At 54.4% G+C, this 13,118-nt stretch overlaps 2 protein-coding genes across 2 annotated transcripts; one reads left to right on the forward strand and one right to left on the reverse strand.

The window, feature by feature from the left end:
* Positions 1 to 915: 915 nt before the first annotated feature.
* BESB_033100 (rhoptry protein ROP18) lies at positions 916 to 2,508 on the reverse strand (the record flags this gene model as incomplete). Its single annotated transcript, XM_029361898.1, has 1 exon — positions 916 to 2,508. The coding sequence occupies one exon, from the start codon at positions 2,506 to 2,508 to the stop codon at positions 916 to 918; it is 1,593 nt and encodes a 530-aa protein (XP_029215046.1).
* A 4,927-nt stretch (positions 2,509 to 7,435) lies between these two features.
* BESB_033110 (LisH protein) lies at positions 7,436 to 12,486 on the forward strand (the record flags this gene model as incomplete). Its single annotated transcript, XM_029361899.1, has 9 exons — positions 7,436 to 7,668; positions 8,262 to 8,395; positions 8,905 to 9,011; positions 9,393 to 9,461; positions 9,852 to 9,914; positions 10,306 to 10,365; positions 10,768 to 10,867; positions 11,196 to 11,257; positions 11,911 to 12,486. The coding sequence occupies 9 exons, from the start codon at positions 7,436 to 7,438 to the stop codon at positions 12,484 to 12,486; spliced, it is 1,404 nt and encodes a 467-aa protein (XP_029215047.1).
* Positions 12,487 to 13,118: the final 632 nt, after the last annotated feature.

A 13,118-nucleotide genomic window follows, 5' to 3' on the forward strand; every position in this document is an offset into this window, starting at 1 on the left:
CGATCTGATTGAGGAGCTAGTTGTGAAGAGGAAAACAAGGCTGCAGGATAGACACAACCCGTTACTGCGGTACCGGATGGAGATCAGTTTTCTACCCGCAGCTTCATCTTATCCAGTAGATCCAGCCCAACAGGAAACTCACACGCTAACTGTTCTTCGTCTGGATATAGGCGTGCTACTGCGCTGAAGACATTCCTCTAAAGTGCCTCTTGGTGTCAGAACCTCTGTAGGTTCTCGATCCTCTGGGGGCCCTGGCTGTTACGGCATCTTACGCAGCGTTGTTCAGAGATCCAAGACCCTTTCAGGGAGACACTCTGCCCTCATAGCATCCTTGTCATATTCCTGAGCCACTGCTGCTGTCTCCGCTAAGGGAGAAGGGTTTCAAGATTTCCGCTGTGGCAGCCAAATACGGCTAACTTGTGTGCGGCGCCTCTCACCTCGCTTACTATGGTGAACAGGGAAGGTTGTCCACGGTGTTCGCAAGCTCATTTTTTGGGCATAGCGTCTACACGCGTTGTTTGTAAGCCCTGCATAATGGTCGGGGCGCCCACTTCGGCAGCCACAGACGCAAAAGTTGGAACGCTGGATGTGACGCCACGACTCAGCGTCAAGGCGAAGGCCTGTCAGCATCGAGAATACGGTTGCTAGTTGGCTTTTAGCCGCGATACCACCAGCGCTACGAACGGAACACACTGGGGAGCGAGTCCAAGGCCGTGCATGGCTATGTATGAGCGCCTCCGGGCTGGTGTCTGCGGCGTGTGATACTTCAACCTGTTCATAACGCGTGCAACTGTATTTCCACAAAAGGCAGTGAAGGGCTTTGTTGTATCCTAAGATCATTTTCGGTAGGCGTCGTTCTGGCATATTGTTCTCCCGAGGCGCGGATGGCGCAAGGTCCTCTTTCTCGGGCGGTTCCTATGACCAAGGTGAAGGGGTCGTCAACCCGAGGTGCTGTATCCCAGCGGTTACGTGCGCATCGATCTCCGCGAATTCTGGACTCTGCATCGCGTGTAGGGCAAGGAGTCTATCATCGGGTGAGATGCGCAGGAAATCGTGAATGAGCTTTCGCACAGGCGCAGGGACTGAACACGTGATGGACTCCAGGGCGCCCTCGGTCTGCGGGAGCGGTCGCTTGTTGCACCAGACTTCACACAGTACCAAACCCACCTGCCACGAGTCAATTGTGTAGTTATATGTTAACGCTGTAGCACGGCGTGCCGCCTCAGGCGGTGTGTAGGGTTTCGTGAAGAGCGCTTCGCCTGTTTCCCCCCACTTGTGTGATGATCCGAAGTCCCCCAATAATACGCGACCGTCGGCCATGACGAATAAATTTTCCGGCTTGATATCGCAGTGTACGATCTGTTGCTGTTGGAGAATGGCTGCCAGCTTGATTACGTGAGCGGTTAGGTGCCAGCGAGCGAAGCGAGCGAGGCTGCTTTCATTTATTAATGCGCTGCGTGTGATCACTCCTAGAATGGCAGATAAGTCGGCTTCCGCGCGAGGCAAAAGGAGAAAGGAGTTCAAGACCCACTTTGTCCTGGGGCCGTCAGTGACCATTCTCTGTCTGGATTGTCTTGGGATCCTCAGCATATCGCTCGCGACCATCAACCTCAAGCGTTCCTGGGCTTCATCCGCTGTCCTGGCCGTCAAGAGTGCCCGAGAGGATATTGCCTCTTCCTTCACAATTTGGCTAGTTTGATCAGTGGGTGCGGTGCCAAAGATGTATGTCTTCAAAGCAAATTCCTTTCCAGTGTATACGTCTTTCACCAAGTATACAAGTCCGAAGCCTCCTTTACCTAATATTCGAGCCCGCAACAGCGTCCGGCTAGTTCCACTCCAACCGGATTTGAGCGTCAACGACTGGCCTGCAGGCCAGTATGCTTCTGATAAAGCTTTGTCGAAGGTCGTGTAAGGGGCAGAGTCAAACACGCCGAGGTCCGATGCCAAAGATAATAGGAGCTGCTTGATTATGGCGTCTCCAGGTTCTCTAGGGCGGAACGACACACCGACTACAGGCGACGGACTGAGTTGTCCTATGGTGTACGAAAAGCAGTTTTGGCATGAAAACAACGATCTGAACCTCCTGGCCACTTGCGCACCCAATGCGGGTAATCTGGGACGAAAGAACTGTGTCACGCGACCCCAGCTCCCCCGTCGAAGCGACTCACCGCGCATGTTACGGCGCGACTGTGTTGCTTTATTTTCGATCTCCCGTCCTCCGCCCCGTGATATGAGACTCTTGGTAACTCTTCTAATCCAAGAGGACTGGGAATGGCTTGGATCTGACCTTGGTGTGGTTGTGTCTTGCTCAAGCCACGAGACTGGCAAGAAGCGGTGGTATTTCGTATCCACCGTTGGAGCGAAAGCTGCATGTAGATCTGCGTAGGGTTGGCCCGTGACATCATGTAGGAGCCTATTATGTACAAGAGTGGCTCCACCTGATGGCGGGCCCCAGTGCATATATCCAGCTCCTGGATGTGTGCCCCGCATCGCCATTCCCAGAGACATTGTTACTAACCACAGAAACCGAAAGCTGGCACGTGACACGTGGACCTCCATTGGGCGTGACAGAACGTACAGGCAAAAGGACTTGTGTCGAAGTCAGTCGAAACCCGCTTCAAAATTCCGTTGTCCATGGATCTCATGCATGAATTACTTTATGCAAGAGTAAGGTTGTCAGTGCAGTGACGGCAACTCTCTTTCATACGCTGCAAACAGCTGCGACCGGTGCACAATTGTGCGCGTCGCCTTGCATAATGACTTAACATAGCCTGCGAACCCTTCTTTCTCTTCATTCCCTGTAGAACCTGCACCACTCAGATTCCTGCACGCACGAATTCTTTCAAACTGACCTTCAGGCTGCGAGTTCGCCAAGGCCCCCTGTGAATGCACCGCTTGATAGATGTCGCGACATCACCGTCGGTGCACCGCCAGGTCTTGGCTGTCTGCGCGGTCAGCGGCTCCTGATGAAGGTGCCCCCGCGTTATCCCAAGCATCGCATGGTGCCGGCTGGCTTTGTCGATGTGTTGCACCCCCGAGTCACGGAGCACGCGCAGCCCTATAGAGATACACGACCCGAGGTTGCAGTGCGGTTCGTGAGGACGTCAAGGCATCCTGAATGAACCCCCGTACCCGCGGTCAAAGACGTCCGGTAGTGTCGTCAACTCAGCAAATGCTTGACCATCATGAAAACGGCATGCCGCGAAGAAAGCTATCGTGCAGATATTGGGGGGCATTTGCTCTATTGAACCTCTCTGCTGGGGGCGTGGGTCTCACGGCCTACTCTACAAGGGCAGGAGACTTGAGTTTTCCAGAGTCGCTGGCAGCTGGAAGCGAATTTCACTTAGCAATCAAACCGAATTTGTAGGACAGAAACTCAATCAGACGTCTCGCAGAAGGGTACTCGTCAAGTCCTAATTTCTCGAACAGCTGGCCACGACCCCCCTCAATCTGGTTCTCCAGCAATATATCGTGTGAGTACCACTGCAAAGAAGTCCTGCCTTTTGCGGGCGGCTCGCCGCGTGACTGCACAAGAAATACGTCCTGTAGCAAGCAGTAGTAACGCACATACGGCAAGGGTAAATGGTTTGCCCTCAGATAGAAAACAGATGCGCGCACTTCAACGATGGAGGATTCGGCGCTCTGGCGTCTGACTGTTTTTCTCAATCGGTGAAACCGTCCAGGCTTAAGTGACATCTCAGCTCATAGCACTGCCGTCTAAACCGGAACCGTTGCGAAATGGTGGTGGCAGGAGAGCTGCATTCCTCCTTAGGGGCTGCAATTTATTTTATCCCCTCGCTTCTCGCACTCGCTGTGTTCACTGGGACCTCCGACATCAGAGCAAGTGGGTTGTGCTTCTGTTGCCTCGAACGCGCGCTTCCAACATGGCTTTACAGAGAACCAACCGCTGTCGAGATTGTGACAGAAGTACGAAAGTGCATTTTGGGAGTGAAACGCCTCCTAGGAGGTACAAGCAGTAACCATTTCTTTCCTGCGGTATTCTGTTCCTTTCAACTGCTCCTGAAGAGTCCTGTGCGCAATGCCTTGTCTACCTAATTTGTGTAAACTTCTTGAGGTTGTCAATTTCAACGCCATGCCCCCGGACTTACCATTACGACCTGAAACAATCGCACTCCTTGACCATACTGCAGAGCGCAGCGAAAGCAGTTGCCCGGCTATGACGCCCTGCGTGGGGAAGCGGCAGCCTTTTGTGTAGGTGCTCAGTCGGAGCGGTGCGATCGCGTTGAACTGCGCCTCTGCACTCATTGTATCTGCCTGTGTAGAAGCATCGTACAGCTTTTCAGGAAGTAGCTGCGTTTGCATGTGTGGACCCCAGTACTAACGACAGATCGTACTCGTGGTAGATACTGCGCCTAACACGGATAGAAGCATTCGCGCTTGTGCCCACATGCATACCATCACGCACATGAACTGCGTACTGCTGCCTGTGCCTGAGGGTCTGAACAGCATTTCACATCTTCGCCGACTCCACTCATTTAAAGGAAGACACCAGAATACTGCGTTGCTTGCTTGAATCAAATCTCTGTTCTCAATGCGACATTCTCAAACTTGCGGCTTGTCCCCGGTACGTGGAGGCACGAAACTTCAGTTCAGCCCGCTGAGGCTCTTGGGTGCGGAGCCGCCCCCTACGAGATGGCGGGGCGATAGTATACAGGTAGGAATATGGATCTTCTGGCACTCCCAACCGAATGATCTCAAAAAGGCTAAACAGAGACGACTTTACTGCGATGCAAAGTGCCCGTCGGTGCCGCCCATGAGCGGCCTCGAGAACTGGACACACGCACAGTTAGGATGAGCTCGCGTCTCGGGGAACTACACTTTTTCGCTTAATCTTCCGTGTGTTCACGGCAAGTGACGGGGGTAGTCCTCTTGCGGCACATGGCCGTCGGCCTCGAGCTACTCACCTGTGGCGAGAGTGCTGTCAAGGAGGCAGCGAATTAGGCATGTGCTGTTCAGCCAGATCCGCTTAATATGGACAAGTGTGGGGTGCACCGAAATAGATAGATACTAACTGCAGATTTTTGCGTCGAGGGAAGGACAAAAACAGGGATTCACTTGGAGCGGCTAAGATAAATGGACAGTAATAGCGGTGGGCAACCGAAAGGGTCAATGTACGCTATGACGCTAGACAAACGTCTCATTGCGCCGATTCATTGCGCCAATCCCATATTCGACACGGAGGAGGGGAAATGTGGCATCTTAGGGTTTAGGGGCATCTGCCGCGGCAGGGCACACACCTGTGCAGAACGGAAGAGCAAACGCGGCAGGCTGCGCTGCCCGCCGGGTCTCCTGCACCGGTTTCCAGCAAGAGGGGCACCGGGTCAGAAACGAAACACTATGGGGCAGCGCGTTTGTCAGACCGAGTGAAAACCTGATGTCGACAGCTTCTGTTTATTGTTACCTGCACATCTCTGAAATTGAGACGCAGTGGTTTTCATGGACGATAGGTGTCTCCCCAGGGGACTCCAAAAGCAGGTCGTGGTGAAGAGGTGAGCATATCACGTGAGTCGTGAGTGTAGTTAGGCGCTCGTTGTCACGCTGTCAGTGTAAGCGTGAATACAGGATACAGGGCACCCCTTCTTGGCCAGGCGGGGGCATCAGGTCAAGGTTTGCGTCCGCTCAGTAGCACATAGAAAGTGATAGCCCCTGCATCACCGCATGTGTGGCTGTCAAAAAACAATCTTGAGGAAGCTCTACAGAGTCGGATACCGGTGCCTGGTGTACGATGCTGCTCACGATTAACGATGAGCACAAGTTCGGGGTAACGCTGTTACTGGGACGCGACGGCCACAACAAAGATCTGTCCGCAAGTCTTAACTTTGACAGGGTCTGAATGCGCTGGGCATTCGTCGAGGGAAGGAATTTTTCAGTGAACCTTGCAAGGTGCAGGTTATTGGTTGAGGCCAATGTAAGGCTATACCAGCTGCCTACGTGGCACACACGATCTCACTGCATCGCCATTACGTCCGCCGACACGGGGTGGTACACAGCGGGACACCACGACACGCATTCGATGACAGCCGCCGGCGTAACCTCTACGAAAGAAAAGCGGAGTTCCAGCATTTGATTACCGTGGATTGCCCGCATCCGCATGGTGGTCGGCTATGGGTTGACACGCCTTATTGGCTAAAAGGTAGCGTAGATGCACTCCTGGCGTATTACTCCACCCGCCCTTTCCTCTGTTTCCCGTGTCGCTTTTCGTTGCTGATGTGTACATCACGCCCCTGGAGACTGTTTTTGGCATCTTTCATCCCCGGCAGAAATTACGGTGGGCTACTGAAATGCAGCCTGAGTTTTCGATCAATATGACTTCAACATTCGCTGTCCGGGCGCGTCGCATCGAACAGGGAGTGACTAGTGTGTGGCGCAGGGCAGTACACGTCTGCATAACGGCTCCAGAGAAAAGTCTTCTCCCGCCACGAATGGTCGCTTCTTCAGAGCGTCCGCTGTCGCTAACCGTTCTCGTCTCCTCCGCTTTTACTGGAATTCGCAATGCTGTGCTATGTCTTGTCGGGACCGCCTCTCTCTGGGACGCAAATTCGAGTGGTCCGCTCCCGTAGAGACCTGCTTACGAGCGACTCTGTCTAGGGTCAAAAACCTCGGGTGTGTCAGCGCCTGTACGAGGGTCACGCTCTTGCGTAGCTTGAGTCAATGTTAGTTCTCTTGCCGGAGTGCGTTTCCAGAGTCCAACGTACGTTGAAAGCCAAAGACACTCCACTGTACGCCTGAATGCTTTCTGAAGATTCATGTCAATGCATGCTTAACGGCCGGTTGGGGTAGTAGTGAAGTGGCATATCCGCACCGTCGACGTACGACAGTTTGGGGCCTTACACTGACTGACACACCGAATACCACCTCTTGTTTGAACAAATACACCGGAAAGCTGGGGCCAACGTCCTCTTTTTCCATGTTTTGATCGTTCCGTGTTGCTGCCCGTTTTTCAGCCATGCGGAAACCCTTTTGGGCTTATCTTCTTGCGGATTGAGGGAATTTTGATTGTGTGTATTTTGTATATTGTACATGTGGCCACTGGATCTGCTGCATTCCAAGCATCCCTTTCTCGCCATCCCGTACTTTCTTAAGACTGTATCCCTCTCCTCCCTCCGTTGACGTTTTATTCTTTTCCTGCATCTGTATTTCGTCGCGTGGTGCTGGCGTGTATGTGCGGCCCATCGCTTCTCGCTTACTCTCTCTTCTACCCGTGTGCGTTGCGGGACTTCCATGCCCTTGGATATCCTCTTGTGCCTCCCAGATCGAGCACTCCACGCTGCTGCTGCTCCGCCCCTCCTTCCATCCAGTCTTACCTGATATTTTACATTCGCAGATCTTCTCTCACGTGTAGTCCTTGCAAACGCCTCTGTTCACAAACCTTTCCTTTCAGTATTAGATTCTGCGTCTTATTTCTGTTTTCTCTATGGCGACTCTCTCGACTTCCCGAGGAGTAACCTCTTCTGGTAGCCCAACCGGCAGCGGCGCCGGTGGATCTGCTGGTGGTGCGGGGGGCGCTGGATCAGCGGGACCCAGCCCCTCATCCTCCGTTCCTCTGGTGGGGTTCATGGAGAACTTTTCTTTCCTTCGACCTTTCATCAGTGGCGAGAATGGAGACAGTGACGACCAAGCTCCGTCTAATGGAGCGGGATGCACCCCGTGAGCCAACATATATCATAGGCAAAAAGACAGTACGCGGGATCTATACTCCTACATCGAAACAGCACACAACTTGAATCCGTTGCGTTGATGTATCGGTGTCTTACTCAATATGCGTCAAGACATTCTTGACTAAGTGAGTCACGCCTATCGAGATCCGAGGCCGGCGCTCATCCACGTCCGTTAACTCGTGTTGCTGAACCCGAGTGCAGCCATGCAGTTATCTGGATGATTGGTGGGGCCGTTCACTTGCAGTATATTTATATATATCTATATAAGTGGCGGCCAATGCGCAATATACTGATTGCCAGCGGGCATTTATATCCAGGCCTCTCTTTCCATGCTTTCTCCGAGTGCCGCCGGGGCTCGTCACTCGTATCGATGCGAGGGTATGCCATGGCCGATATTGCTAGCTGCCCTGGGATTCGGACCCGTTTTCTTTCATCTATGCGATTTATCGGTGAGGACATTCGTGGGAGGGCACCTGGAACTCCTTAAGGCTGCTTGCTTCAAAATCGACACGTCGCAGAGATCCCCTAGCGATAACCTACAGAAAGGTTTTCCTGCGGCGTCCGCCCTCACACTTTGTTCAGGAGGGAGTGGATGGAACGCATGGGTGAAGTCGAGGTGTACGAGCGAGACCTACATCGCCTCATCTTGAATTTTTTCACTGTCAACGGCTTCGGCGAGGCTGCTGCAGAGTTTGCAGAAGAGACAGGCCTACAGCGTATGTCTCGCACGCCATTTACATAAGAGACAGCAGAGCCCCAATTTCGTTTCTGTCCGTGCCGCCTTGAGTGCAGCGAGCCGTCTGCCGTCTTCCTCAAGATACAGTACCACGCTGCTGCCTTGCACACGTAGACTTCCCCCCTGTGTCTGTAAAACGCGTTGGACGCGAAATAGGCTATATCCCAAGATAGATTGTATCGCGTAATTTGAAATGGTATTCCAGCAACTGGTCTAGTCTCAGCATAAGACTGCTCAACAACGGGCCGCGTTCTGTAGTTTTGCGCATGACTCCTTGCACTCATCAAGAGATGCGTTGTGATTACACAAGCGACAATGCGTGCGTTTCCCTGATGTCGGGCTTTACTCTCAAGAACTTCTCCTGCATCGTACATCTTCATCCGCGTTTTTTTCGAGCGAGTTACGTGTAACCCCAGAGGTTTCTTCCACGCGTCACTGTTCAAAGTTTGGGTTCATTTGTTGGCATTCGTCGTGGGTTTTGTCTCGCAGCGGACATGCCGCTGGCGTCCATTGCCAGGCGTTCCCAGATTCGCGAGGCCGTTCTCGAGGGAAGAATGGAGGAGGCAATTCGACTCATTCACCTCGTTGACCCACAGGTGGGAAGCAACACGAAATCCCACGATGGGATTAAGCGGAAGCACAGACGTTGAAAGAGAAAACCGAATTGAACAGCGAAAGCTGATACAAAGGCGAGCCAGCAAGCAAGAGTACGAAGAACGCTCAGTGGCAAAGCGCGGCACGCGTAGGGGAGCCAAATTGACACAGGAGAGTGCCCACAACACGGCGAAGAGGACGGATAATAAGTCATAGACTAGAGAGCACAGTGGCGAGAGCGACACCGGAACTGGACGTTGTCTCGAGAGAACTATCCGCGCCCTTCTTTCTCCCTGCCGCCTTCGGCTGGCTGCGGTCGCTGCTTGGCGCGTCCCTCGCGACGACGGTGTTCGTGTTGCTGCGTTCTTGTGTGGATAACTCAGATTCTAGCCGCCAACCCCGAGGTTAACTTCTTGTTGAAGCAGCAGCAGCTTCTCTCGCTCATCGAGAGGGTGAGTTCGTGTGTGCGTGGCTGCCTACGCGCATATAGATACATTATATTCGCAAAGACCGAAAGCGCCTGTGACGCGCATGCGAGAGCTGCCTCGGTATTCTCACAAGCCCCTATATGTCTTCCGTATACAAGTTGTACGAGGGACGGTAGAGCTCACTGGCTTCAACATAGGGAACAACAGTCTGGCGCGCACGCGATATTGTTTCCAACAGCCTACCGTCTCATCTCCGTGACTTCACAAACCGTTCTTGCGCCCGTCCAGCTAACTCAGTTTCGCAGGGACTACGACTTCATTTCTCTCTCTGCAGACTCTGCGCGAAGGGAAACTCTCATTCATGATGAGCACCGGGTTTCGTGTTTGTGTGCCCTCTCCTCACGGCGGTTCCAGGGAGACACGTGTGCGGCCATCGACTTCGCCCAGCTGGAGCTCGCTCCTTGCGTCAGGCAGCATGTGAGTTCTGGCTTGACGCTCCACACTTGCTTCCACTCAGTTGCAAATTCCTTTTGTGTGAAACTGGCCAACAGCGCAACAAATGAAGGGTGAGACGATAAACAGGGACGGAGCGATGACAAGGCAACCAGGGACACGCGAGAAAGTGGCATGGGAGCAAAAGAGGATGAAAACTGGTCACAGAGACAGCGATGAGAAGAGCTCGCTTCTGCGTCTGCCGTTGTGCCGCCCTAGATCGTCAGCCCATTGTGGCGCTGAGTCTCTAAGCGGGTTTCAGCTAGCTAGGGCTGCAGCCTGGCGGTATTATTGTTCTTCGGACAGCATGAGTTGATTCCTCCATTTCGTGGCAGACTCCTGTATAGCCGGGTGTGTGTTCACTGGTCTGACGCAGGCGGACCTGCTCCCCAAACTGGAAGAGGCCATGGCCCTCTTGGCCTTCAGTGACTTGAAGGTAAGCGCAAGAGAGCCGAGCTGGCGGTGCCCAGGTCTCGGTGTGACCGTTGATCCGGCTCGCGGGAGAGGATGAAGGCAGAGAGTGAAAGGAGACACAAGAGACCGAGTAGAACATGATGCAGACGCCACACGATAACTGGAGAAAGCGGGGAAGGAGAGACACGCGAGAGAAGGGCACTGGCGTACAGGAAAAGGTGTGTATACGCGCTTTACTCGATGGTGCTTCCGCGAGAACGCAACCTGCGCCACCTCTCTGGGCTTGGCCTGCACCTGAACGCGGGTGGAGAGTCCCCGTGGCGAGGCTGTTTGTACGTTCTCGAGCCTGAGCTCTCTGAAATCGCGTAGAGGAATGGCGTCACGCACGAAGAATGTGGATTGCTTTGGTGCTGCCTGTTGTCAGTGCGAAGAGGCGCAGCGGCTGCTCGGCGGCATGGACCAGAGACAGCAAACCGCGCGGCGCATTGACGAAGCCATTCTCGATTTCTTCAACCTCGAACAAGGTCGGTTCCTCCGAGTTTGTGCAACGCATCATAGTGACCTCTGTGCGTGCGATGCTGCTGCACGAGCTGGCCCCCAGCGAGAGGTGTTTGCGCCGCGGTGCGAGACCGCGACGGTTTTCGAACTCATGAGGATTCGTTTTCTTTTCTGGGTTTTGGCGTCCGCGTAGATGACTGTGTGCACTGCACATCTAGAGACGATCCGGCTAGCGAGAGTGGATGCGAGTGGCCAGGCGCCGATGACGAAGATGCATGCGGAGCGCGGCGTATGGAAAAAGCCACGCGACTCCCATGCAGCACAGTCTTTGCCTTCTCCTTTCTGTGAATGCAGAATCTGCCCTTGAGAACCTAGCGAAGAATGCCCTGTGGAGTCAAAAGCAAGTCCGAAAAAGAGTAAGCGGCATCAAACAAATCGTAACATGGCCCGTACGCTATAGACACAAATACCTAAATATACATGTATATATATGTGTATGCAGTTTTGCGAGACAATTCTGACCGCAATCGTCAGTTGTTGGTGGAGTTGGTTCCAGATGCTGTGCCAGACACCGGGCAGCCTGTTAGCCTTTTGCGCCAATTAGCGCTTCCTGTCGAAACTTAGACAGGTCGGATAACTGTTGGGCTCTTCAGGCTATTTGAGGTGGCGGCCTGCAGCAAAGCCGTAGGAACTTTCTTCCTTGTGGATTTCCTTGAAATCTGACAGGCTGCTCTTTGCAGAAAAGAGGAATGGACATGTGCACAGCGTCCTATGCTTCCATGACGAATCCGTTCAAGGCGCTCGTTCAGTATGTTGACTTCGTCTTTTGGTGGTTGAGAGAATCCGCTGCATATTGTAGCGAAACAGGCGCGTATCAGCCCGGTCAGTCGAGGCCCATGCTTGTGTAAAAGCTCTTCATTGTCGTCCGCGTTTCTCGCCTGTGCCTGCCGAGCGCTCTAAAGCAGCAGAGACGCACACACGCCTTGAGCGTCAGGTGGCGTTGTTTGCAGAAGTCATGTTAACTGTCCTCTGTCTGTCTCGGTGCATGTCTCTGTGCGTTCTACAACAGAAGCCGCTGTCGTGTCCCTCTTTAGTGGATCTGGCAACGGGATCCATGGCGCACGGCGAATCGGGAGAAGGTAGTGAAATAGATGACCCTCCGCTTCCTCTGCCCTTGTGCACACATCCTTCATTCTCGTCCCAGTCCTCTCGCGACCGCGGGTCTGGAGGAGGCAGCGTCTTTGTGTCTCGACGTCACCTTCTGCTTCGTTCCCGGAGCTCTGGTCTTGCCTCTGCGGACTACCCAGAAGGACGCGGAGGAGGCGAGGCAATGCATCTAGCCAGCACTCCTGCGGCCGGAAGCGGCAGTCACGGGTCGCGCGGGAGCGGGGGCCACGAGGGCGCAGGTGGAGCTGGCGGAAGCGGCGGCGGGGCCCAAGACTCTACGCCGGGCGCGGGGCCCGGCGGCTCCTCGGAGGGGGCAGGTGGCGCCGCCCAGGCCACGGCTCTCTCGGGGGCTGGACATTCGCCGGGAACAGCCGCCGAACCCTCCGACGTGGGCGGGCGGGCGGGGGGGTGGCAGGAGGCGCCAGTTCGGGGCATCTTGGGGTTCGCAGCGGCCTCCCGTCGACGGGGTCGCCGCTGACACGAGGCTTTCAAGGGGACCGTGGGGCGGGCGCTGGACGGCGGCGGCAGGGCGAACGCGGAAGAAGGAGGGACGGCGGAAGTTGAAAACAGGTTGATCAGCGCGGAATTCCCGAGGGGGGGGGGGGGCATGGTGAGTTAACCTGCGCAGCGGCAGGTGGCGAGGATGCGTCGTATGCTAAGGGTTCGGGCGGCGCAGCTCGCCGTCCGCATTCACGGAGACGCCTCTCCTCGTTCCACGAGACGCTAGCAGCGCCGGTGAATCGCCGCCTTGGAGCGATGAGCAAGAATGTTGTCACGCGACGCGTGTGGGAGTAGTGCATGCATGCATGTTGAGACGAAGACTGTTTGCCTCAGGAATGGCGGACATTTGAGACGGCGCCGCCAGACTCTGCCTGGCCGTTTCCTCAAACGAGGATGCCTCACAGGTTATACGTTTTGTTCCAGCGCAGACGTCGCCCGGCGGTTTGCTTGGGTTGCTCCGTTCTCGACACAGTCGCTCAAGCTCGGACTATAGCAGGACTTAGTGAGTGCTTGTTTGATTGATGGAGCGGAATGGTTTCGCGTGTTGAGGAGCCAGGTACGGAGACAATCTACAACGGCACCAATCGTCCACAGAACCTCTACCACAAC

Source organism: Besnoitia besnoiti (genome assembly GCF_002563875.1).
Source record: "Besnoitia besnoiti strain Bb-Ger1 chromosome Unknown contig00019, whole genome shotgun sequence".
Classification (NCBI taxonomy): Eukaryota; Apicomplexa; class Conoidasida; order Eucoccidiorida; family Sarcocystidae; genus Besnoitia; species Besnoitia besnoiti.